This window comes from Ylistrum balloti, unplaced genomic scaffold (genome assembly GCF_031769215.1).
Source record: "Ylistrum balloti isolate Yb309-2 unplaced genomic scaffold, AGI_CSIRO_Ybal_v1 Utg369634, whole genome shotgun sequence".
NCBI lineage: Eukaryota > Metazoa > Mollusca > Bivalvia > Pectinida > Pectinidae > Ylistrum > Ylistrum balloti.
In genome coordinates, this window is record NW_026781898.1 from 24,765 (window position 1) to 52,659 (window position 27,895).

General features: G+C 34.3%; 1 protein-coding gene across 1 annotated transcript in view; it reads left to right on the forward strand.

The window, feature by feature from the left end:
• Window positions 1-24,009, forward strand: part of LOC132552874 (cGMP-inhibited 3',5'-cyclic phosphodiesterase 3A-like) — a gene marked incomplete at its 5' end in the record, with an annotated part of 39,301 nt that extends 15,292 nt beyond the window's left edge. Inside the window, 10 exons of the mRNA XM_060217070.1 lie at window positions 10,374-10,700; window positions 12,937-13,048; window positions 13,750-13,878; window positions 15,627-15,811; window positions 16,431-16,634; window positions 20,069-20,233; window positions 20,521-20,701; window positions 20,914-21,009; window positions 21,228-21,382; window positions 23,800-24,009. Of these exons, the coding sequence (XP_060073053.1) occupies window positions 10,374-10,700; window positions 12,937-13,048; window positions 13,750-13,878; window positions 15,627-15,811; window positions 16,431-16,634; window positions 20,069-20,233; window positions 20,521-20,701; window positions 20,914-21,009; window positions 21,228-21,382; window positions 23,800-23,949 (1,704 nt within the window). The remainder of the gene's footprint in view (window positions 1-10,373; window positions 10,701-12,936; window positions 13,049-13,749; window positions 13,879-15,626; window positions 15,812-16,430; window positions 16,635-20,068; window positions 20,234-20,520; window positions 20,702-20,913; window positions 21,010-21,227; window positions 21,383-23,799) is intronic.
• Between the last annotated feature and the right edge of the window lie 3,886 nt (window positions 24,010-27,895).

Below are 27,895 nucleotides of genomic sequence, written 5' to 3' on the forward strand. Positions count from 1 at the left end.
TTTGTTACCACTATTTCTGGAAAAGTACTGGATGGATCTTTCTCAAATTTCATATGCAGTTTCCCCTTGGTCCCTAGTTGTGCATTGTACCTTTTTTGAACTGATTCGAATTCAAGATGGCCGACAGACAGCCATCTTGGATTTTGGAAGTAAAAGTTTGTTACTGCTATTTCTTGGAAAGTACTGGATGGATCTTTCTCAAATTTCATATGCAGTTTCCCCTTGGTCCCTAGTTGTGCATTGTACCTTTTTTGGACTGATTAGAAGTTTGTTACCGCTATTTCAAGATGGCCGACAGGTGGCCATCTTGGATTTTGAATGTAAAAGTTTGTTACCGCTATTTCTTGGAAAGTAGTGGATGGATCTTCCTCAAATTTCATATGCAGGTTCCCCTTGGTCCCTAGTTGTGCATTGTACCTTTTTTGGACTGATTCGAATTCAAGATGGCCGACAGGTGGCCATCTTGGATTTTGAATGTAAAAGTTTGTTACCGCTATTTCTGGAAAAGTACTGGATGGATCTTTCTCAAATTTCATATAAAGGTTCCCCTTGGTCCCTAGTTGTGCATTGTGCCTTTTTTGAACTGATTCGCATTCAAGATGGCCGACAGGTGGCCATCTTGGATTATGGAAGTAAAAGTTTGTTACCGCTATTTCTGGATGGATCCTTCTGATATTTCATAGATATTGGTTTACCGTGGTCCCTAGTTGTGCATTGTACCTTTTTTGGACTGATTTGAAATCAAGGTGGCCCACAGGCAGCCATCTTGGATGTCGACAGTAATACAGCACAAGCATATTGTCCATTATCCACCTGTAACAGACTGCTATCTAATAATACTTTGGGATCTTTTTCAAATGATATTTGCTAATAGGTGCTTAATAAGAATATCTTGTGCCATCATTGAGTACATTCAATGAAGACCAGTTCATGAACATTTACAACACCTGTAACAAACAAAAAAAAACCAAACAAATCTTCAAGAACTGAAAACAGATCCTCAAATGGTGGGCGCCAAGATCCCTCTGGGATCTCTTGTTATTAAATAGAATTTGTTATATTGATTACATAATGCTTGCTTTTGTTTTATTATGCTCCCTGAAGGGAGAGCATACAGTATACTTGCAGCTTTGTCTGTGCAACTGTCAGTCCGTTTGTCCATATGTCATAATATTGTCCGAAGCATATCACAGAAAGTATAACAGATATCAGACTTCATAGGTAGATAGATTTCAGTAAGGAGAAATGCCGTATACAAGAACATAACTTAATTAGCCCTTTTGGAACTGGCGTTTATTTAGGGAGCATCTATAGGTTCTACTTGTTTAGTTTGGTAGTGTTTTTCCCTACAATCAGCAACAATATTCATAAATACAGCTAAAAATTATATGCAAGACATGCAAACTGCATATATGATTTCATGTTTAATTTAATTGGAATTGCTTAGGTATTTTGACAAGAAGCTGCTATCCAGAATATGAACACTTGTATGAATTATTTTGGTGTTGTTGAAGAATTCCTGTTTTGCCCAACATGGTGTTGCAGTTACAGGGTTTGGTACTGAATCAATGTGTACAACTTTGCCTAATAAGGATTACCTGGAGAGCTATCCCTCCTAGATTTAATTTTCTTCTGACAAATTCAATTAATGTAGGAAACAGTGAGAATATGTTTCTGGCTGACTCCTTATTGGATTTCAGAATTGCCCAATCAGAAAGAAATATTGTGTTACAGCTGGGGCTCTCCCAGATTGGAGGGTATTAGATGTTTTTGATATGTACGACGACAAGCTTTCTAATTCAATGAGTAATACTTGGAAGATGAAAATTAATCACTATTGCCTAAAAGTATTTAATTAAATTCAATGCCTAAGACATGATTGAAGGACCAATCAATATATCATGGTGAGTTTGCCTTATATAACTTGTTTGAGTTTCTCCGAGTGTAGGTAGGGGGTTGTTGTGTACGTGTTTGAGGTTTCTGCAACAGCTAATGATATAGTTCATATGACCAAAACAGGAGTTTCATCAAGTTTTTGTTTCATCTTTTCCTCCCAACATGGTGTCTTCGTAGCTGGATATTTTCTAATGAATCTTCTTAGAAAAAAAGAATTGGTTCAAAGTCATGTCAGACTTCAAAGTTCACTTTCACAGCAAGATATGAAATATCACCTCATTTATCTCGTCATTTTGATAGTGTTCATGATAATAATTGTTGAGCAAAAGAAGTGTTCTAATATCTGAACTGGTGTGTGTAGTGGTTTTATCACAGTTTATGACTGGGGAGAGAAGAATTGAATAGAAGTGTAAGTAATGTCCAATGTTCACAGTACCAATGTATAAAAAGATTCCTTAACACTGTACTGAGATGGGAGTGACTTTCCTTGTAAAATAACACACCCAGGGTAGTAATTAGGACATATACTGTATATGTAAAGTTTTCTTTCTGCTTCTCCACATCCAAACTCATTTCATATTCTTGCTATTTACACAGTATTCAGTTGGTACATGGTGTACAGCCTGTGGAAAATTAGTTTATTTTGGTTCTGATGACCAATTAGCATGCTGTCCAGCATTCACACACATATCAATGAATGCTTGTATTAATTAATACATAATTACAATTTATTGTCTGACATATTACAATGTCATCCTGTATAGAATGTTGGATAGTCATTCTGGGGAGGACCTCATGATAACTTAGACCTGGCTTTATCATTTCTTTTCATCTGTGCAAAAAAGTTTGTCCTTTAAATATAATGTCACTTATAAGTGTCATATTCACAATGTAACAGGAGAAACAAGGTTTTAGTGATGTTATTGCCTTATTCTTTTTTTTTTTAATTTCTAAAGTTGACAGTTGTAGTTTGGGAAGACTCTGATTGGAAGGTCAGAGTTCAAGGTCGCGTGTCTCCCTCTACCATGGTAACATACCTGAAGGCCAGAATCTCTGCATGCTTTCAAAAAAACATTCACTGTGTTCACTGTGATGTCTTACTAAACAAACTGGAATGTTTGACTTGTGTTGTTGGTGGTCTTCTGTAGCTGTTTTTTATTTGCGTGGAGTGTCTTTTCTGGAAGACCAATTGATTTCAGTATGGGCATTATGCTGTAAATCTTTATAATACTGTGATTCCAAATAGGGATTTTAATTTTAATACAAGAAAAAAGACACAGTTCTATAGTTTTATTGACTTCTGCAGTTTTAGTGTAGTCATGAACTCAAATAACATCAGAAAACCCCTAGGTAAAAGGTCAAGAACAGGAAACCCCTAGGTAAAAGGTCAAGAACAGAAAACCCCTAGGTAAAAGGTCAAGAACAGAAAACCCCTAGGGAAAAGGTCAAGAACAGAAAACCCCAAGGTAAAAGGTCAAGAACAGGAAACCCCTAGGTAAAAGGTCAAGAACAGAAAACCCCTAGGTAAAAGGTCAAGAACAGGAAACCCCTAGGTAAAAGGTCAAGAACAGAAAACCCCTAGGTAAAAGGTCAAGAACAGGAAACCCCTAGGTAAAAGGTCAAGAACAGGAAACTCCTAGGTAAAAGGTCAAGAAAGGTCACAAGTACATTCAAATCATGTATAGAAATAGATTCAGTATTATAAGCAGAATGATTTTTAGGGAAATGATTAAATGGAAAATAAATCTTTAAGAATTATTCATATTTTAATATGCTTGACAATATACATGTAAAACTAACACTAATTATCTTCATATTTAACTTGTGTGATTTTCCAGCTCCTCATTGGCTGTACATCTAAATTTCAAGCCATCTGTGATCGGTCCGACATTTCTCCTATTGCATCAGTTTTATTTTTTTAAGCTTTGTTATAAATGTCGTTGTTGTAACATGCTTGCTCATTATGTTTAGTTGCTTTTGATTCAGACTCTTTACGATTTACATACTGTCTCGAACATTCTGCTCATCCTGAATTTTCTCATCTTAATGAGTAAAGTTCTAGTTTGGTTTACTGATTTGTTGCTATTTTGTTATTTACCACTATGTTATATTTACGACTGTTTGAATTGCATTATATATCATTATTAATAAAATGTACTAGATAGTGTTTTTCATAATGAATACGAAAATGTTGAAAGCCTATAAAGATCATGAACATGTAGAAATGAAGTGACTTGGTCATAACCAAAAGATAAAAAGACTCAATATGAACTAGTGAAATGTAGTGACTCAGTTTTAGAGTATAAACATGTATATTGACTGTATATAACCCAAAAGATTAATGACTCGAATGATAACTAAAACTAAAAGATTAAATGACTCTTAAATGAACTATAGAAATGTAGTGACGCAGTTTTAAACTATAAATGTGTAGTGACTAAATGATAAATAAAAGCTTGTATTACTCAAATACGAAATATAGTGACTCCGTAATGAACAGATATTGAATATGAATATTCTCTATTATGAATTCTAAAACTGAAAACTTATAAGGATACAATAATGCTGTCTGAATCGGTCAAATATGAAATAATTCAAATTAAAATATTCATATTGCATGTTTTTAGTGATTCATTGAATTACACATCTATTTTATTAGTTATTTGGTAAGGACAGTTGTAGATGACTTGTTCAGTGATAGATTTGGTAAGGACAGTTGTAGATGACTTGTTCAGTGATAGATTTGGTAAGGACAGTTGTAGATGACTTGTTCAGTGATATATTTGGTAAGGACAGTTGTAGATGACTTGTTCAGTGATAGATTTGGTAAGGACAGTTGTAGATGACTTGTTCAGTGATAGATTTGGTAAGGACAGTTGTAGATGACTTGTTCAGTGATAGATTTGGTAAGGACAGTTGTAGATGACTTGTTCAGTGAGAGATTTGGTAAGGACAGTTGTAGATGACTTGTTCAGTGATAGATTTGGTAAGGACAGTTGTAGATGACTTGTTCAGTGATAGATTTGGTAAGGACAGTTGTAGATGACTTGTTCAGTGATAGATTTGGTAAGGACAGTTGTAGATGACTTGTTCAGTGATAGATGACTTGTTTGGTAATCACAGTTGTAGATGACTTGTTCAGTGATAGATTTGGTAAGGACAGTTGTAGATGACTTGTTCAGTGATAGATTTGGTAAGGACAGTTGTAGATGACTTGTTCAGTGATAGACTTGGTAAGGACAGTTGTAGATGACTTGTTCAGTGATAGATTTGGTAAGGACAGTTGTAGATGACTTGTTCAGTGATAGACTTGGTAAGGTCAGTTGTAGATGACTTGTTCAGTGATAGACTTGGTAAGGACAGTTGTAGATGACTTGTTCAGTGATAGGTTTGGTAAGGACAGTTGTAGATGACTTGTTCAGTGATAGATTTGGTAAGGACAGTTGTAGATGACTTGTTGAACAGTTCAGTGATAGACTTGGTAAGGTCAGTTGTAGATGACTTGTTCAGTGATAGATTTGGTTAGGACAGTTGTAGATGACTTGTTGAACAGTTCAGTGATAGATTTGGTAAGGACAGTTGTAGATGACTTGTTCAGTGATAGACTTGGTAAGGTCAGTTGTAGATGACTTGTTCAGTGATAGACTTGGTAAGGACAGTTGTAGATGACTTGTTCAGTGATAGATTTGGTAAGGACAGTTGTAGATGACTTGTTCAGTGATATATTTGGTAAGGACAGTTGTAGATGACTTGTTGAACAGTTCAGTGATAGACTTGGTAAGGTCAGTTGTAGATGACTTGTTCAGTGATAGATTTGGTAAGGACAGTTGTAGATGACTTGTTCAGTGATAGACTTGGTAAGGACAGTTGTAGATGACTTGTTCAGTGATAGACTTGGTAAGGACAGTTGTAGATGACTTGTTCAGTGATAGACTTGGTAAGGACAGTTGTAGATGACTTGTTCAGTGATAGACTTGGTAAGGACAGTTGTAGATGACTTGTTCAGTGATAGATTTGGTAAGGACAGTTGTAGATGACTTGTTCAGTGATATATTTGGTAAGGACAGTTGTAGATGACTTGTTCAGTGATAGACTTGGTAAGGACAGTTGTAGATGACTTGTTCAGTGATAGACTTGGTAATCACAGTTGTAGATGACTTGTTCAGTGATAGATTTGGTAAGGACAGTTGTAGATGACTTGTTCGGTGATAGATTTGGTAAGGACAGTTGTAGATGACTTGTTCGGTGATAGATTTGGTAAGGACAGTTGTAGATGACTTGTTCAGTGATAGATTTGGTAAGGACAGTTGTAGATGACTTGTTCAGTGATAGATTTGGTAAGGACAGTTGTAGATGACTTGTTCAGTGATAGATTTGGTAAGGACAGTTGTAGATGACTTGTTCAGTGATAGATTTGGTAAGGACAGTTGTAGATGACTTGTTCAGTGATAGATTTGGTAAGGACAGTTGTAGATGACTTGTTCAGTGATAGATTTGGTAAGGACAGTTGTAGATGACTTGTTCAGTGATAGACTTGGTAATCACAGTTGTAGATGACTTGTTCAGTGATAGATTTGGTAAGGTCAGTTGTAGATGACTTGTTCAGTGATAGATTTGGTAAGGACAGTTGTAGATGACTTGTTCAGTGATAGACTTGGTAAGGACAGTTGTAGATGACTTGTTCAGTGATAGATTTGGTAATCACAGTTGTAGATGACTTGTTCAGTGATAGATTTGGTAAGGTCAGTTGTAGATGACTTGTTCAGTGATAGATTTGGTAATCACAGTTGTAGATGACTTGTTCAGTGATAGATTTGGTAAGGACAGTTGTAGATGACTTATTCAGTGATAGATTTGGTAAGGACAGTTATAGATGACTTGTTCAGTGATAGATTTGGTAATCACAGTTGTAGATGACTTGTTCAGTGATAGATTTGAGTTGTAGATGACTTGTTCAGTGATAGACTTGGTAATCACAGTTGTAGATGACTTATTCAGTGATAGATTTGGTAAGGACAGTTATAGATGACTTGTTCAGTGATAGACTTGGTAAGGACAGTTGTAGATGACTTGTTCAGTGATAGACTTGGTAATCACAGTTGTAGATGACTTGTTCAGTGATAGATTTGGTAAGGACAGTTGTAGATGACTTGTTCAGTGATAGATTTGGTAAGGACAGTTGTAGATGACTTGTTCAGTTTTAGATTTGATTCACAATACTTTCTCTTCTGAAAGTTTGTATAAACAGTTTGTGTGAATTATACCAGTAACTTTCTTTTACAAAGAAGTCTTTATACCTTTTGCGACAGTATCAATAATAAGAGATAAATCCTGTGGGAATATGCTAAATGTTTCAGGCTTAAGGAATCAAATTGAAATGCAGTCTGATTTTCTATTCTCCATTAAAAGCAATTGCTATAGATATTATCAGGGCAAAATTTCATAACATACTTTGATTAAAAAGAAATTGGTTGTGAATAGACATTACTTATTTCAAAATCATATCTGTTCCCAAATGGAGGGTGTGTTGTTGATGGGAGAGGAACTTGATAACGATTTCTGCTTATGAGGCAAAGTGTCATGAAATTCAGAGAGATATGGTTAGGAATCTGTGCACAAAATGTTGAAGAAGGCTAGACAATCTATTTCTTATTGATTTTGCAAATAAAAAATGTTCAAGAATCTTTATTGAAAAGTATAGAGCAAAAGAAAATCCATTTGAATGTCGGCCAAAATGTTTCTGATTAATTTGACAACATTCAATAGGGACAGAACTGATCCACAGGATTAACATTTATAAACATAAGTTCTATTATGACTGTCAGAATGTACTTTTTTCATCACGAAAAATGTTAGAATAATTGTGTATCTACCATAGTATTTACAAGCTGCACCTCACCACTTGTGATAAATGTGCTATTTTCTAATAAGAGTACACAGTCAATAGAAAGGGAGGCAGACTATATCAAAACATTAAAAGACATGAACAATTGTGATGTTCAATATTCAGGACAGATAACCAAACCTAATTTACCATAGATATTGGAGTGTATACATACACATGAAATTTCAGTATAAAAACTAGTTTTATTGACAGGTTTTCACTGATAGACAAAATAAGTGTAAAAGTACAAACTTTATTTTATATTTTTGTGCTACAATCCCAGACATGCATATGTAATAAAGGGAACCAAAATAAAATTGACAAATAAATAACAATATAAAATTATCTAAATCTCATTAGATTTATGGTTAATAGTTGATATGTCATGAATTGAAAAGAAAATACACAATAAGGTTAAAGAAAATGGAGAAATATTGATATATCAAGCTGACTGTGCTGAGAATTTGTTAGTAATTAATCAAATTTTCTGTGTAATAATAACCTGTAGTGGAGGTGGACTGTTTCATCTGAACCTGATAGATAACTTGTTCTGGAGGTGGACTGTCTTGACTTTCTATATCAGAATAACTTGTTCTGTAGGTGGACTATCATGACTCTCTGTTAGAATAACTTGTTCTGTAGGTGGACTATCATGACTCTCTGTTAGAATAACTTGTTCTGTAGGTGGACTATCATGACTCTCTGTTAGAATAACTTGTTCTGTAGGTGGACTATCATGACTCTCTGTTAGAATAACTTGTTCTGTAGGTGGACTATCATGACTCTCTGTTAGAATAACTTGTTCTGTAGGTGGACTATCATGACTCCATATTAGAATAACTTGTTCTGTAGGTGGACTATCATGACTCCATATTAGAATAACTTGTTCTGTAGGTGGACTGACTCTCTGTTAGAATAATAGGTGGACTCTGTTAGAATAACTTGTTCTGTAGGTGGACTATCATGACTCTCTGTTAGAATAACTTGTTAGAATCTGTAGGTGGACTATCATGACTCTCTGTAGGTGGTTAGAATAACTTGTTCTGTAGGTGGACTATCATGACTCTCTGTTAGAATAACTTGTTCTGTAGGTGGACTATCATGACTCTGTTAGAATAACTTGTTATCATGACTCTTGTTCTGTAGGTGGAGCATATGACATATTAGAATAACTTGTTCTGTAGGTGGACTATCATGACTCTCTGTTAGAATAACTTGTTCTGTAGGTGGACTATCATGACTCCATATTAGAATAACTTGTTCTGTAGGTGGACTATCATGACTCCATATTAGAATAACTTGTTCTGTAGGTGGACTATCATGACTCTCTGTTAGAATAACTTGTTCTGTAGGTGGACTATCATGACTCCATATTAGAATAACTTGTTCTGTAGGTGGACTATCATGACTCTCTGTTAGAATAACTTGTTCTGTAGGTGGACTATCATGACTCTGTTAGAATAACTTGTTCTGTAGGTGGACTATCATGACTCTCTGTTAGAATAACTTGTTCTGTAGGTGGACTATCATGACTCCATATTAGAATAACTTGTTCTGTAGGTGGACTAATATGACTCTGTTAGAATAACTTGTTTTGGAGGTGGACTGTCTCCACTATCGATGTTAAAATAACCTGTTTTGGAGGTGGAAGTATTAAATGTGCTATGAAATTACATAACACACATTACACTGAGGAGATATAATGATTTCCCACAGACCAGACATATCCTGCAGTATTACAATCAAATTGAGTAATGTGAATATTGTAATGCAAATGAAGTAGTGACAAGGGAGACAACTCAAACACTTTCATAACTTGTATTGTAAAATATTGGATAAATTAAACTTTTTGACTGACTTAATAAATGAGGAGTAGGTACTACATAGGTATCCTATACATATGTGTCTCATCTTTGATTTGAACCTAGATGATTACATTGTTTATGTGCTTGATTTAAAAGACATTTTAATCATCTAATCAAGTATGACTGGTGATGTAACTGACAAGGACATAATATCTGTCTAAATATAGAAATGATGAAAACAGCTCCACTTAGAAAAAGAAATATGAAAAGTTTATTTTGAATTAAATTTGAAAAGAATAACAAAATTTAATCATACTTTCATTGATGATTGATGAAATGTTACATATCAAAAATCAATTTATATCAGTAATATAGGCATGATACATTTTATTTCAAAATTAAATGGAAATAGAAAAAAAGGAAAGGAAGAAGTTATGGCTATGAAGCTTTTAACGAAGAAACTATTCTCTTTTTGGATCATTAATTTTTGATGGTCTCTTCACACAAATTTGGCTTATTAAAAGACGATTAAAAAAAAAAAAAAAAAAAAAACATTTTAGATAAAAAAGATATACAAAGTCTGAAATGTCTATTCAAAAAAGAAAAAAGAAATGATCTTCACCCAGAAAGTTACCATACCTAGCAATGAATAGTTTCTACTGTCGTCTTTAGGATCACACACTGTAGTAATAATTTGATATCACCCTTATCAGTCCACAATCATGTTTCTGAACTGAATGTATCAGGTGAAAAACACGACTTTGGAGCATGATATGTTGATTTTACAGGTAATCCACGATACTCGTATAGCAGATGAGCTGGGTGTTGACACAGCAGACGACGCAGATGAGGAAGATGTGGATGACCATGAAACAGATGAAATCCCTTCTGTAGTTCCAGAAGTTAAAAAAGACATTTCATGTGGGACTGTGCCCCCCTTGCTTGAGCTCGGTGTGGACCAGACAGATAGTGCAAAGTCTGTGTGTAGTGACATTCTTCCATGGGATGTGAATACAATTGAACAATGTGAACTTTTACACATACATAAGTTGAACGAGTGGGATTATCCTATATTTGATTTATCAGATAAATTCCATGATACAATTCTCAGTCGGGTGAGTATATAACGTTGTTATCTAGGTGTGGTATACACTTTCGACAATAGATATATACGTGTTGTTGCCTTTATCGCATTTAAACGATAAAATATATGCAATGGAAACTTTTTGGTAAACAGGAAAGATAAAGCTATCTAGTCTTAACTGCAGAGTTAACAAAACTTGCAGCATCAAATTCGTTTCAGCTCACAAATTAGTGATTTATGACATTAAAAATCATTTTAAGGAAAAAGACTTCAAAGTAGCAAATCAATCATTGATAAATATATGAACATAGGTATGGCTTTATATTCATGGCTCCCTAGGGAATGAAGGATTTTGATTTTCAGGAAAATTTTTTCAGGAAAACAAATCATTTTTCTAGAACCAAGTGAGGAAAAAGGAAGACAAACCTAATACAGTCATTCTGAAATACTTCAGTTTTCCTGCATTTCCAAAATTTTATCATATTACCTTTAAGATATATTCTCATTACCTAGGACTTTCTTCGTATCAATTTCTTGTCATTATATCATTATAATTACATATTAAGTTTAACTACAGTAAAACCCAACTTACTTGAACCTGCATTCCTTGAATACTCTGTATTCGTCGAACTGCCCGCTCAGTCCCTACTGTTTCCTTATATATTCTATGTTATAAAACCCCGGATTCCTCGAACCGCTATTCGTCAGATACCCCCTTTTCGTTGAACTCATATTTATCCCCGTCGAACATGTAATCCACCTGTGTCACACTTGACTGCGTTAACGTGAGCTGATCGGCTCTGATCACTGCCATGTGTTTACACAGGTGTGCGACATGACAGCAGCCAATTAAGGGATTAACGAAAGGTTTATCTGACTGCAAAAGAGGGGAAAAAAGGCAAAGAACGCCAATATGGATGGAACAGAGAAGATGCCACTCCTTGTCATCGGGAAGTCTGTGAAGCCCCGATGCTTTAAGAACATCCACACTCTATCGACCGAATACACATCGAACAAGAAGGCGTGGATGACGTCAGACCTCTTCACAGAATGGATCCAGAAACTGGACAAGAAATTCCAGCGTCAGAACCATCAAGTCACCATGATAATTGACAACTGCCCTGCCCATCCCTATATCAAGACTCTGAAGGCCATAGACTTGTATTTCTTGCCACCTAACACTACCTCCAAGACCCAGCTGATGGACCAAGGAATCATCCAAAACCTAAAAGCTAACTACTGGAAGCGAGTGATCATGCGTCATGTACAAGCCGTAGACAACGATAAGACCATCACTCTGACAGTTTTAGATGCCCTCCGCCTTCTAGCCACTGCCTGGCAACGCGTCGAAGCTAATACCATCGCCAACTGCTATAAACATTGTGGTTTTTCCTCAGACGTTACCTGTACCACTACCGAAGACGACATGGACGATGAAGATGACATGCCTCTCGCCACCCTCGCCCAGATGCAAACATCATTCAGGGAGTACAAACGTGTAGACGATGATTTGGCAACCAGCGAATCTGTTACCAATGACGCTATCATTGATAATATCATCACTACAAGGGATGAGCCTTCCACCTCCAACAGCGCTCCAGAAGATGTCAGTGACAATGAAGCCGACTCACATCTGCTACCTTCGATGACGCAGGCACTAGAGGCCTTCCAGACTCTGCGACGGTACCTGGAGAGCAAGGCCACCATGTCGGGTCAACTGTCATCTCAGTCAACCATCGGTGACTATATTCTCAAGGAACACGTCGATACGAGACTCCGTCAGTATTCAATCAGAGACTTTTTACAGTAGGTCTGGGTATTGATTCGAAATTTGTGATATGTTTTGCTACTATAAGACTTCAATCAAGTGTAATTGTTCGTTAACGGATCAATGACTACTTACTGTGACCAGAGACGTACCATCACGGTACAGACTATATCTCACACACGATCTACATTTTGACCAACCTCTGATTACTCAAATACCCTGTATTCCTCAAACTACTGACACAGGCCCGAGGAGTTCGACTTAGCAGGGTTTTACTGTATATGTTTTTAATGAAATATATCATCAGTTATTAAACATGCTGTTAAAGCCAGCTCCAGTCTTAAGTTTGATGTTGTTTCAGGAGGTAATGCTTTCTTATGAACATGAATGCTACAGGTAAATTAGGAAATTTAATTAAATATGGGTAGCTGAATATAAAAATATGGCTACTAATTATAACATTCACCCAACCTAATAAAAATTTTGTTTTAATTTACAGATGATATATAAGTTATTCATGGAAGTGGGTTTGTTCGAGACATTCCGAATACCAGTAACACCATTCTTACACTTCTTTCATGAGTTGGAGATTGGCTACAGAGAAAAACCATGTAAGTGAAATCAACCAAGAGATCAACATGTGTGTTGTTGTTACTCCTTCTCAGTACTTGAGCTGTAATGCAATGACATTACGCAATGTCTTTGATGTATAAAATCATGTTTGTGTTTATTAGGTATTACACAAAGAATATAGATTTATGTACGGATTGATTTTGGATAATGTTAGTGTGAGATATTTCAGTATGTCTCGTACCTTGTATGTATTAATTAGAGCCCAAAATATCAGTCTTTCCCTTAATATGTCCAGAATAGCATGAAAGACCTAGGAGTTTATGAAGATGGTCTGATACTGTGAAAATTCAATAGATTGTCTGTGAACTCCCTATCGTTTACCAGGTAGTTGTGCACCACTTAATTCATTGTTCTGAAAATGGAGAATTGTTCTCAAAATTACCGTCAGTAAGAGAATGTCTGTCTGTATCCAACCATACACAGTTGTGTTTGCCAAGATATCACATTCTAGCAGTCTAATACGACAAATTTCAGATGGCTATATACTGATATTCATATACATAAAGCAGTCAACAGTTTCTGAAAGTAAAGATGAAGGTTACAATTTTTAAAAATACTGCAGACTTTCAGAGCTGGAAAACGTCTTACAAGAAACAAATTCATTTGTCATTAGTTTCACAGAGCAGATTGGTTGGTTTATAAAAGAGGACGTTATATGTATTGACTTTGTCTATTGTAGATCATAACCGTATACATGCATCAGATGTCCTACACGGTGTTTACTACCTATCTACTCAACCCATACCGGGCTTCACTCAACTCCATACCACTGATATGTTCTCAAGAAATGGCTCTTCTAGTGAGTCAGGTATGTAAAGCATCCTACTTTTATTAGGTGTATTAGTTTTATTACATAGCTTTAGTTGTCAACATTTTCTTGAATAACTTCTTCTGAAAAACCATAATGCTTGAAGTATCATCATACAGTCATACTTCAATGTTTTGAAGTTCAAGGGACTGCCAAAAAACTACGATATATCGAGACATTAAATCATTTATTGTGGATTATATTGACGTTTTGGTGTTCATGGCTGTAGTTGATGACACAGTATTTCTATCTGAACAAACACTACAAGTACTAAAACACAAGTTTAAATGAAAAGATGTAATTTTATCTTTAATCAAAACATTTTCATGCATGAAAAAAGTAACATAATTTAAGATAGAAATGAATGAGAAATAGACAACACATGCTGACGTTTGCATTCTTGCCTTCATGTTAAATATTATATGTATTCTACAGATCAGTTTTAAATAAATCAACATGCAGCATTAAAGTGGTCTTCACATGTTACAGTAATTATTGTAAGACTGATACATACACATTACAGGCACTAATGAATTTTAAAGAAAGGAAATTAAAACCATAATAAATTCTGTCCAGAAACAACAACACTAACATCACACATCCTCAGTCGTAGACATTAAAAGTGTTTGTATATATTCTGACAACAGCTTGTCTGAATCAGTAGGAGAACACATGACTGCCAGATAAATCACCATGTTTATCATGCTTAACACTTGAAAAGTGGCTCTTTGGGAATGAGTGAGATCATCATACAAGTGATAGGATTCCCTCCAATTGTTTTCACACTACCATATACCTAACTAACTATATGCCATTACCGCAATGACGGCAGAGAAAATTGTGCAACGTCTTATTATCTTTGATTAAATATCATGGCTTGTAAATAAGCAATGAAACTTTAATTTGTGTCATTAATTAACCTCATAAACCTCACAAAGTGGATAACATCGTGGTATCATAATCCCATTATCAGGTAGCGAAGTTCAAAAGTTTGCTGCAGGGCAATAATACCTGTACAGGTAAATTATTTGTTTGAAGCATGAGGTGTCATTGATTGTATTATCATATCTTATGGAAAAGTTCAATTTATAAAACTTTGGTTCATAAAGGAGTAAGTTAGTAGTAATATATAGAAATTAAAGTCAGAACCGAAAAATAACTTTGATATATTGGGGAAATTTTAATCATCGAAGCTTGATTCATAGAAGTTTGACTGTATTTATTTGTAGCTTGATAAAAGTAGTGAATAGTAATTGATTGTCCTGAACAACTGTCAAAGTCCATATTGGGAAGTTTAGTTTTACATTCAAAAAGTTTGTTCTAATGCTTTTTCACAACCAAAAATGTTAAGTTCATGTTCTGGATTTCTCTTATCTTTGTAACTCGTCTATCCTCTGTAAAGATGTAGACTTGATAATTATTTCTTAGTCAGCCAAATGTCACAACTTCTGTTCTGTATTCATTTTATAAAATGTAGGGATGGAAATGATCATATAATATCATATATCTTATAAAATAGGGCATGCTAAAGTGAATAGTCAAAATGACTGTCATCAATCTATAATGCTTTGAAAATTATTAAGGATATGAATAAAAAAAATGAAAATTGTTCATTTTATGATTGGGTCGCTGACATCTAATTGTTCAGTGTAGCTGAGGACTACCTCATCTCAAGAATTTTTTATGGTAGTTAAATAGATATAAAAAGATATTCTTTTATTTCTATGTGGAACACTTCATGTTGACAGAATCAGACTGTGTTGAAAAGATGACACATCGGGCAGGAAGTTTCCTGGCCGAGGATAGCTATGGCATTATGGGAGGAAACTTTCCTGCCTTAGAACTAATGGCATTATACACGGCTGCTGCCATGCATGATTATAACCATCCAGGTCGTACAAACGCTTTTCTTGTGGCAACCCATGCTAAACAGGTAAGTGTTTAAGTGTGATAGGAAGGGAGAGAACTCTTACTGGCATAAGAACAGAGATGATTTTAAGACTTTCACTCAAATAAATTATTTTGATGTGTTTATTTTAGATCAGTTATGAAGTTTTTTTTGTTGGTCAGTATGTTATGCTGTTTATCTTTATTTCAAGTTACATACGAAGTCTGAGGAAGAAAAAAGCTATTTTATACATTGTATTCCATTGCAGTTATATTGATAGATTGTATTTTAGGATAAAAAAAGGTTTGTTTATAATATTACAAAATTAGTTGCAGTTAACTAAGTTAAATTCATATGAAAAGCATGCCCTTTTGTCCATGAAAATGTGCACCAGTCATGTGGTCAAATGCATTATCAAACAAATTTCACATTGTGAGTGTCACTTACAAGCTTTCTTCATCAGTCGTAAACAGTAAATTTGTTGAAATTGAAATTTGTGTTTTCCATCATGAAAAAAACAATCTACAAAAGCTCAAATTTTTGATAGTCATAATAAAGGAACAACAATTTTAGTGATTCTAGCAGATATCTGAAAACTATGAAATAAATGTAAACATATATATAAATGTATATGAAGTGACTGTTGTCTGTTTTACCTTTTTAGGCTATCCTGTACAATGACCGGTCAGTACTAGAGAACTACCATGCTGCTGCAGCTTGGCAGTTACTACTGGCCAATCCACATCACAATTTTTTGTCTGGCCTTGACCAGGCAGAATTCAAGAGATTCCGCTTCCTCGTCATAGAGCTCATCCTTGCCACAGATCTAAAACGCCACTTTGAAATCCTTGCCGAATTTAATGCAAAAGTAAGATAATAAATGAAGTGGATGTGTTTCAGCTAACTGCTTTAACAGGGGACACTTTCTACATGAAGGACAGTATCTTTTCAGCCAACGCCACTTGTGGTATTCTCCCAGTCGTAAATCTGTTATCAAAGACTGTTTAAATGATATGGATTAATAATTAAGACTGTAAAAGACAAATACATGGAAATGAACCAAGTTCATACTGAGTTTGATTAAGATCTAATGCAGATGTAATGTAGTTTTAGGTACAAAACCATTGCAGTTAGATTATTACCATAGAAAAATTTATTCAGTAGTTGTACTAGTTATTTTAGATGCTCAATTAGATTTCTACTCTACAGTTTACAGTAGTTATGTGTTACAGTAGATGTTCTATATTTTTAGTTAGATGGTTGCTTTAGAATGATTTCTGCTGTAGTTCAGATATCTGGTACAGAAAAAAGGCCACTGCCTTGGAAAGTTCTTAACAGTTGGTTTGGATGTATATTGAGCATGACATATAATGTAATAATTTGGCCTAACTATATATTTCTTGAAATTATGCATCTGTCATTTTCTCCGTAAATCAAATTAAGATTTAATCTATTTGCAATAACAAATTATCCCCTTCCCAAGAAGTAATGGTAGCACTATTTTCAGTTGCATATTTCTGGTTGCGGTGGACAATATCTGACACGTGTAAGTGTAAAGCTCTCACTAACAAGTTGCTGGTTTTGGGTTTCTTGACTGAACTTAACAACTAATTTTATGTGGGAATCTCTTACAGGTCTGATATAACAAGAGTTTAACTATGACTTTCTTTATAACTGCAGCTATACATGACAACAAATCATAAGTGTGGGTGACTTGTTACCTTTAACAATAATTTGCAAGGAACGGTTACTTTATTACATCTGACAGCAAGTAATTGGTTGGGTTTCTCTGATTTTCAAAATAACAACAGGTCAATGGCTTTGACCTGTATTTAATTAATATCACAGTAAATCATTCAAATTTACTGAAACTAACTCTTTTGGTTATGAATTACTCATATAAGTCTGCCTTTAGCCGAAATCCAAATTGTATATAATTTTATTATCAGGAATTGCTCACTAACAAAGATGTGGTAATTGTTATAACTGTCTGAATTCCTCGGCAATCTACACCTGTATGAAATTGGAAAATTTAGTAAATGTTTGAAAATTTGGAAAATATTCTTGACTTTGGCTTCATTTTGCATCAGCAAAAATCCATATTTAATTTGTCTGGTTTTATCTACTGGTTTCGTATGCATTTGCAGAGCTTACTCTGTGGAAGAAAGCTATTTGCAGTGGTACAATTGTTCATTAAAGATGAATGCAAATTTTATCAGTTTGCATAACATGTAGTTTGGAAAATTTCAGCTTCATGTTTGTGTATTATGACAAATTGAAATGGCTTGAATATAACATGCCTATTATTATACATAACTTGAGTATCAACCAGCTTCATTGTTATATTAATAACTTGTCAAGAAAAAATTAGCATGTGTTCAACAGTACTTCAAGGTGAAGGTAGCAATATCTCATTAGATAATAGCTGCAACAGTGTTAGTAATTTTTACCCAAATCAGGGTACAGGCCATCTTTAGATGGAAGATTGTGCAATCGATTACTGCTTACCTTCTCAAATACACAACCATTAAATTTGTACCCTTGATTTATGTAAAAGTGATGTGTTACCGGACACAGTTTACCTGCAAGTTGTGTAAGAGTTAAAGATATATGCTATGGTCTTCATTGTAACGATCATTTCTTCGAAAAATTTAAGATGTTTATTACCTTAACTTACTCCTAAGTCAGAGTTAAGAATGTATAGGTGGTATATTATGCTACATATGTGTAATAGTTGAGAATGTATACTACAGATCTCAGAGTTTATACTGCCTTATGGTTGTGTCAAGAGTTAAGGGTTTATGCTACCTTACATGTGTGTCAGAGTTGAGAATATATGTTTGGCTATACATGTCAGAATGGAGGATTTAGGCTACATCATACATGTGTCACAGTTAAGGATGTATGCTGCCTTACACTTGTTCAGCATTAAAATGTACAAAACCTTATACTTGTTCCAGAGCAAAAGGTACATGTTACATTACAGGTGTGTTAGATAAATGTTCCTACCTGAGTTAATATTTAGTTCATCTGACTGAATCCAAAGTTCAGGATGACCTGTAGCTGTTGTGTAGCATCCAAGGTTGTGTGCTATCTGCCATTCATAAACTTTGCTTTAAAACAACTTCTCAAATAGTCCAGGGTAATGATATTAGGCCTGTATGGTATTGTGATGAAGGGATACCAAGTTTGTACAAATGAATGACCTTGACTCACTTGCAAGGTCACATGGGTCAAATGTTTAAAGTTTGAACAGCCTCTTCACAATAACCAAAAGGTACAGGGTACTGATATTAGATCTGTAGTATGCTGGGATGAAATGCTTCAAGTTTACTCAAATCAATATCCTTGACCCTCTTTCAAGGTCACAATGGTCCAATTTGTTGAAATCACTAAGCAACTTCTTCTCAATAACCAAAACCCTTAAGGTGTTGATATTTGGTCAGTAGCATGCTGGGATGGAGGGCTGCCATGTTTTAGCATGTATTAGGAATAGGATTTAAAGTTTGCAGAAATTGACTTCATGAACTAGGAAGTCTTCCTTGTAAGCTGTGATACATGGCCTATACCTTATATACCTGGGTAGGTCTTGATATACAGATGACCATTAAGGCCCATGGACCACTTGTTATAACAAGAGTTAATGAGGTTTGTGTTGAGGTTTACATGCTACACAATACTTCATTTGTATCAGAGTTCAGATTATATGCTTCCTCACACTATATACCAATAATGTATTTGGCTCTATATGTATACATTGCCTAAAGATGATATTTTTGGCATAATACATTGTTGATGAAACATAAGTATGTACATTGCCTACAAAAAGATTTGTAAACGCATTGTCAGCCTGGCTTGTTAGAAAAATATTCATTCAGCAGCTGCTTGATTTTATTGGGATTTTTTTTCTCTCTCTCTCTCTTTCAATTCTTTCTAATGTTTTGTCTCATTAAGAAGGGTAGTTATAGAGGTTTTACATTAGTGACAAGTTCATCCTGATAGCAAATAAAATTGTTTCAATAAACACATCTACTTTTGGCTTAATATTCTTTCAAAGTTTCCTTGTATTAAATGAAAGCAAATTTTGTGTGCTATTTTTGATACCTGCTCTTCATTCCTTGTCCAATAAATTGTAATACTGATATATATATATAACTTTAACTGACTGTAAGACAGTGTTTGCTTCACAAAAAAAAAAAAAAAAAGTACTAACCTGTCAAACACAAAGTACGACAATAAAAGCTAGAAAGTCAAAAGAAAATCAACAACACCAGTGTGTTGTTTACCATTCTTTGTGTACAGGTGAATGACGAGGAATCATCCACCGGAATTGACTGGTCAGTAGAAACAGAACGCCTTTTGGTCATGCAGATGGTCATCAAGCTGGCTGACATCAATGGACCAGCTAAAACCAAACATTTGCATCGACAGTGGACCTATCGCATAGCGGAAGAGTTCTACGAACAGGTGACTAATTGTCTTGATATCCTTGTACTAGTGGTCGATTACTGCTACCATTAAATGAAAAGTAATTCAAAGTATATGTAACATGTTATTTAATGACAAAATTTTTCTATGGACTTCTCACATGTACATGAATACAAATTCTTTTAAATTTTGTATGTAGGTATGTAGTTTTTGTAAGATGTGGATTGGCTTATTACTAGACACGGTGGTATTGCTTTACAAAGTTGTAATTCAAGTGATATTTATTATTCATGAATGCAAAATAGTAATTAATTTGCACAATGCAGGGAGATGAAGAGCTGGGTCTTGGAATGCCAATTTCCCCCTACATGGACAGGAAGATGCCACAGCTGGCCAAGCTTCAGCAAACATTTATCAATCATCTGGTGGCACCATTGTGTAATGCCATGGTTACAGGTGGACTCCTGCCTGGCACATGGGTGGAGGATCCAGACAGTGATGCTGAAGGTAAGGAAGGAATATTACTCTGAGAGTTTCTCCATTAATGGTTGCTTTACCTTTAGATTATTGACCTTTTGTGATCTAACTAGTTCTTTGGGGGCCAAAAACATCAAATGAGCCGGAAAAAATGTGAAGGATCGAAACTAGTTTTAAGGTTAAGTTTGATTTCTAGTTCATGGAAGCATTTGTTGATGTTTGTATTGTGATCATGTTACCAGCCATTGTTTATTTTGCTTCAGGACAGTCTGATACAGAGAAAACAGACAACACATGTAAAGATACTGAGGATGAAAATGAGACTGATCAAGAGACAGGTAAATAGAAGTCTTAACATGATAAAATCAAATTTAGTTATTATAGAACTTTTGATTTTAACTGAAGACTTTAGTATACATCTTCATAACAAGAAAAAAATGGAAATAAAATTCTGAGATATGATACATTACATGGTTCAGAATTTCATTTTACTTATTCATTGTTAGAAAGTACCTTGTAGATCTGAAAGCTGTCCCTATTTCTGTGTGTGTTTCAGGGTCACCAGTGCTTCTCAAGTTTGACAAGAAGCCACGGAAGGTCAACTGTTTACTGACGAAGAACATGAAGGAGAATTACGAATACTGGTTAGGAATAATGAAACAGGAGGAAGACCAGAAGACTAGTAGTGAGACTACTACAGAGACAGTACCGGTACATACATGTTTCAGTTAGTGGTAGTCACATGACATGACTTAGCAAAATTACCTTTAGTCATGATCTTTTGTATTCATGCTGTATTTATCCTTCTTGATTTCCAGAGGCTGAACGTCAAACCTCTAATTGAAAATATGTTGATTAACTTAATAATAATACTAATAATAATAATAATAGACTTTATTAGCTCACCAGGCAAAAAGGGCCAAGTGGGCTTATGCCATAGTGCAGCGTCCATCCGTGGTCCGTCTGTCGTCCATAGCCCAGCGTCTGTCAACTTTTCATTTAAACAACTTCTTCTGAAATACTAAAAGGTGTAGAGTTATCATATTTGGCTGGAAGGTTCCTTTGATGAAGCCCAACAAAGTTTGCAAAAAGAAATGACCTTGACCCATATTCAAGGTCAAAGAGGTCAAATGTGTTAAAACCTTTAAACAACATTTCCCTAAATACTGGAAGGCCTAAAATCATTATATTAGGCTACTATGTTCCTCTTATGTTGTCCTACAAAGTTTGCTAAAAGAAATTACCTTTACCAATCTTCAAAGTCACAGGGGTCAAATGTATTTAAACCTTAAAACAACTTTTTCTTACTAACCAAATATCTGGGATAGTGAGACTATTGGGTTCTCAGTGATGCCCGATAATATTTGAGAAAAGTAATGACCTTGACCCATATTCAAGGTCACAATGATCTAATGCATTAAACCTTTGAACAACTTCTGCTAAACCAAAAGGCCTAAAATCATAATAGTTGGCCAAAGGTTCCCTTTATTGTGCCCACATAGTGTGTGAAAAAATAGATTGACCCATAAAAATATTTAAGGCCACTGGGGTTAAATTTTATAAAATCATTAACAACTTCTAATTGACCAAAGGCTATCATATTTGGCCGGTAAAAGTTTCACAAAGGCTTGTATACAAATATGTAGAACCTTCCAATGACTTATTAAAGGAATGTATTTGGCTGCAAATTTTCTTGGCATAATTTGGAATAAATTATGAAGACCTTTCACAGTGATGTCACACTGTTCCAAAAAAAAGATTAGGCCAAGCCCCCAGGAGGTCTGAGAGGCTTGAGCTAAGTAATGTGAAAAACTACATGTTAGCCAATGCCTTATGTTCTATTCACAGCATTAATATACAGAAAACATGATCAGAAAGAGAATTGCAAGGTCTTCATTTTGATTTAAGATTCTTCATAATTATAGCATAAATAAATAAGAAATTTTAAGTTGATCCCATTTACTATGCAGTGTTTATAGGCCTACAGTAAACTGTTATCAGTATATCTCCAGTAACCTGTGCTTAACTGACCATGGTGACATCACTAATGATATACATGAAACATTTTATTATTGGTTTTGAGTAAAGATTACGGTTTATCATTACATGTACCTTGATTTTTCCTGTCTTTATATTCAATTGTTGCTATATATTGTTGACTTGCGCAAGTCTCAAATATGTTGTATCTGTGTTTGTAAACAATGATCTAAAGGGCAAGTAAGCTTCTGCTGTCCTGGGTCATCCGTCGAGCTATAACTAAGAGTTTTTTTGCTATATGGTTTGACCATCTTCTTTCCTTGATTTAAAAGAAAGCTATCAATTATATTTAACTGGAAACATCATAAGAAAGTCTCAATTCAACATTGCACAGATGAGGGGGCTGACTACTAAGGGACAGTACCCATATGGAGTAATTTGTCATATTGCTTTAAGCAACTACTGTGGAACATATGCACAGATATAGTACTGTTGGTCATAAAGATCCAGGTGAGCGATACAGGCCCTCTGGGCCTCTTGTTTAAAGAGGATAATACATGTTTAGCCAAAGGCTAATCTACCACATGGTCCTCAAGTTAGTAAAATATTACATTCTTTAGTAAAACATGATATCACAATCAGATACTAAAATACATACAAAATTATTATAGTGAAAGACATTATAACATATCACAGTCAGTATTAATTAAGATTATCACAGATAGCACAAACACATATTTGTACTAATATGATTTGCTAATTTGCTTATTACTGGAAAATTAAAGAACACTTCTTGATGATTCTTTTGAACATCAGTATGTAGGGATGGGGCTTATTAACAAACATGGGCTTATCGCTGGATACAGTATATGGCAATTGCATGTATTAGCAGTTTAGCATAAACAGATAATACAGGAAATCACCCTGACATTTGTATGATTACCAAATAATATACATGAAATAGCATGAATAATGCTTTGAGTACAATAAGTATTAAAAGATTTATGGTAAATGTTTTTGCTGTTAGAATTTGATTTGAATTACAATGATTATAATAATTTGCCTTGATAGGAACTGAGACTGTTCTAGGTTTAATCTGTTACAGTAGTTTGATAATATATTCTTGCTGATGATTAAGATTTATGTTACAGCAGTCAGAAAACAGCAGTGAGATGGAGCCAATCAAGGAAGAGACAGAATCTGCAGCATCAGCTAACAGTTCTCCAGATGTCCCAGGAACACCCTCTAAAGAACCAGGCATTCAGTCTGACGATAATGACAAGACATCAGAAGATAAATGATTTTTACAGATACATGAATTCCAAATGCACTTGGACAATGTTATATTAGAAGTCTACAGATTGGGCTGGTATCGGAAGTAGGTGTGGGGGGGGGGGGGGGGTCAACAAAGACTATCAAACTTGCTGCAACCTCATTGTGTAACTTAGCTTAAAAACTCACTAGGACCAGAGAGGTTCAGGATAACAATAAGCAAGTGGGCTAAAGGTTATTACATGACTACAAAACTCCTTGGGACCTTAAAGTGGTGTTAAATGGCTTCAAAAAATTCCCTGGAAGTTCTGAGTGTTACATGGCTGTATTGTTCACAAGGACATGACATTGGTGTTACATAGCATCAAGAATTCACTGTGACCTGAAACTATCACTTAGCAACAAACATCTCTCTCTCCACTGCTGCTAGTTACTCTTCAGGTACTTCATACACTACACTGCTCATTACTGAAGGGAAAACAACTGAGAACACTGATAAAGTAAACATGTTATGGAAATATTTCCATTTAAAAGATAAACCCACCTGTAATAAGGCTAGTCCAGGAAAATATTGACAAACTTTCTCTGAAGGAAGCAAAAACAAGTGTCATGTTGAGGACAAAATGGCTTGACACGGCTGATGGCAAAAGAAACCTGATCCAGGAATTATCATTTATCTGGAGTGTTTTGATAAGAGTTGGTTTGACATATAGCAATGTACAGGCCTCTTTGGATTTTAATCTTGAGCAGTATTAATTGGTTATTCCACCATTCCAAAAAAGATCAAGAAAATCCTACTATCGTTATCTGGCAGGATGTTGGTTTGGTATAATCGCCTTGTAGGGGAGACAACTTGAATGGTACACTTTACTCCATAACATTTAGGGGAGACTACTGTGATATCAATAGGTGAAATCCCACAAAAGGCCAGTAATATAGATGAATGACTATGGCCAGATCTAGATTTATTGTACATTTAAGTCTTACATGGCTACACAATATAGACGAAAACATATCTTAGTAAATGTGATTTAAGAAATCCAGACCCATAGATATTGTGACTACCTAATTTAAATCAGTTACAGAGATATTTCATTATACAGGGAAGAAGGCATTGTAGCTACGTAAGCCAACAATACCTTTTATCCTAAATTATTGTTTTTAATGGATTCTCAGATCTTGTGTTTTCTTCTGAAATTTTTTGTTCTTATTTCTTGTGCTAATGTATTATTGTATCTTTATTAATGACTTGGTGATCAAATGAACATCCTAATGACATGATTAGGATTTTTACATTGATCTATATACAAATGTATGTGCGAATTATGTTAATTTCCCCGGAAATTTAGTTCAGTTTATTCTCAATTCCCTGGTATTATTTTCTTATATTATTACTCAGTATACATTACTATTGTACATGTTTCATTTATGAATATAATTATTTTATTTATTGAAAGTTTGTATGTTGAATGCAAACATACAGATACAAAGATGTAATTACCATTATGAAAAACTATTGTCTCCAGATTTGTCCTGCTTTTTAAAATATTTTTTTGAATACATTAGTATGATTATTTTATAGATTATGTGATACTTATATGTGTATAAATAATTTAATATTTATATTTATATTGAAAATAATCAGCTGTTTTCAACTTCAAATAATCTCTAATTTAAATTGACTCCTGACTTTGAGTAGAAGTGGATTGAGATCATATTATGTATTTAAACTGAGTATTTGATACACCTAAAACTCTCAATGTTGAAGTTCTCAATAAGGGTGTGTTGCGATTAAACAAATATACATTTTTCAACTCGGCTATATCCTGAAGATTACACAGTTCTTTGTCTTGGTTTCCCTTGATTCATTTCTTTTATGTTATTTAATCTGTTTTCAATGCAACTTAATTCTGATATTATATCCAATTTTGTGTTTATAAATACCACTGAGTTGATCTTTTTATGTTTCATTTTGCCAGAAGAATTATAATACTCCTTCGTTGTACTAGGTCATCATTGAATTGATACTGCTGAATATATTTCAATATATTTCTCTTAGAACTGCTACAGTTTTTAGTATTTTTATGGATTGATGTTTCTGTGACATCAAGCTACAGACAATGTATATTTTACAAACAATTCTGTACCTATTATAGCAAAAATGTTGTTGTAATCCTGTGCAAACTCAGACTTTAAGTATTTTAATTTTTTATGTGAGAATCAAGATATTAAAATTGTTACTGTAAATCTTCATATCAAGTTTGAAAGTTTATTAATATGCTTAACATCCATGATTTTCAGAATAAGTTCACCAAAGAAAAAATGTAACTAATTTTCCTCTGGTTGATCTTCTGTAAAATTGGTTGTGCCACAGAATGATCAAATAGCATTGTTAATTCTGCCAGAATTTATTATCCACAAATATCAGAATCTTATTTGAGCTGTTTAGGCTAAGCAGATTATTATGACATTTCTTTAAATTGGCTGTCAACAGGTACTTGGTAAAAATTAAAACATTTTTTAATGATAGTTCAAACATTACTGAAAAATATCTTGATAGTATGACTTTTGATAGTAAAGAAATGTTAAATACATTTACCAGTATTTTCTGGTATCACAAGCCACTTCATCTCTGAATGAAAAAGACATGATTTCAACAATTCTACTATTTGGCTATTTTTTTATTCTTTGTTTGAACATTGAACATGTTGACCTCTCCCAGTGTGTGTTGTCTTTGTTTTGTCTTACCAAAGCTGCTTGCCAAAAATTGTTTAAAAACTGCTTTTCATTGATTATATAAGAAAATGGTGCATGTGAGTTGCCAAATTACTGCTGGTCCATTACATATTTTCCTGGGGTTTCAAGTTGTTTCTCCAAATGGGTTTTCTTTCTTTAGTTCCATTGCAGTGCTTTTTCCACGCAATCATCTGGTTTTAACTTGGGCAGAATTAATGAATGCTTGATGAATCAATTTACACTTTTTACACTTATGGTATAATACAAGTTTATAACTGATGATTCCTTATTTTTCCTTCCTTCCTTCCTTCTTCTCATTTTTTCAACAATAGAAATATACATTGAGACTTTCTTCAAACTTATACCATTACTGTAGATAGTCACTATGGTTGCTATTACTGTCATAAACTGATGCTCATCTCTCAGATTCTCTGACATTGTCAATTTTTTTTCTTGGTTAACAAATGTAGTAGTAAGAGACTTAGATAAATGTGAAATATTTCGTAAGTGTACAAAGTTCTTCATGGGCCACTTATTTATTTACATGGATGACTGATCTAAATCTAATATATCTGCTGTCTTCTGAAGTGATTGCTACATTTTCCCCACTGTTTGACTTTTTTGACAAAGATTATCAAGAAGTGAGGTGATGAAATTAGATTAATAAAATGAAAATTGTGTTTTACATTTTTGTCATAGTTAATGAATTCAGCTTATAAATCCTTCCCTTCTGTGAACCTATGATACTCCATAATCCAGTGCACTCAATGAATATTATGTATGTAGAAGTTTTTACACAAGTTTCCTTATCATACTAGATTTATGAAAAGAATTCCATAAAATGTAGTTAAACTGATTGTGACTGATACGAAACAGAAGGCCAATTAAAATTCTCTTTCTCACATGATAAAACTATTTTTGAAAGCGTTTTGTTAGACATGATCAGAAATCTAAAAGTTAGTTCTTGCTCCATGCCTCTTTACTTGAAGTTGAAACTGAGGTATTATACAGCTGTAGTAGGTCTGTGTGTTAACGTACATAATGGGTCCTGTTACACTAGAACTTATATGTGATAAATCCTTATCTGTGATTCTGTTGATGATGCATCCTCTCTCGTATTCAAATTTTCCAAAGCATAATACAATTTTTTTTCCTCGAACGGTTCACCAATTAAAAAAACTTATCGAGACATGATATTGCAATACACATCTGATATTGCTATGTATTTTAACAATGCCA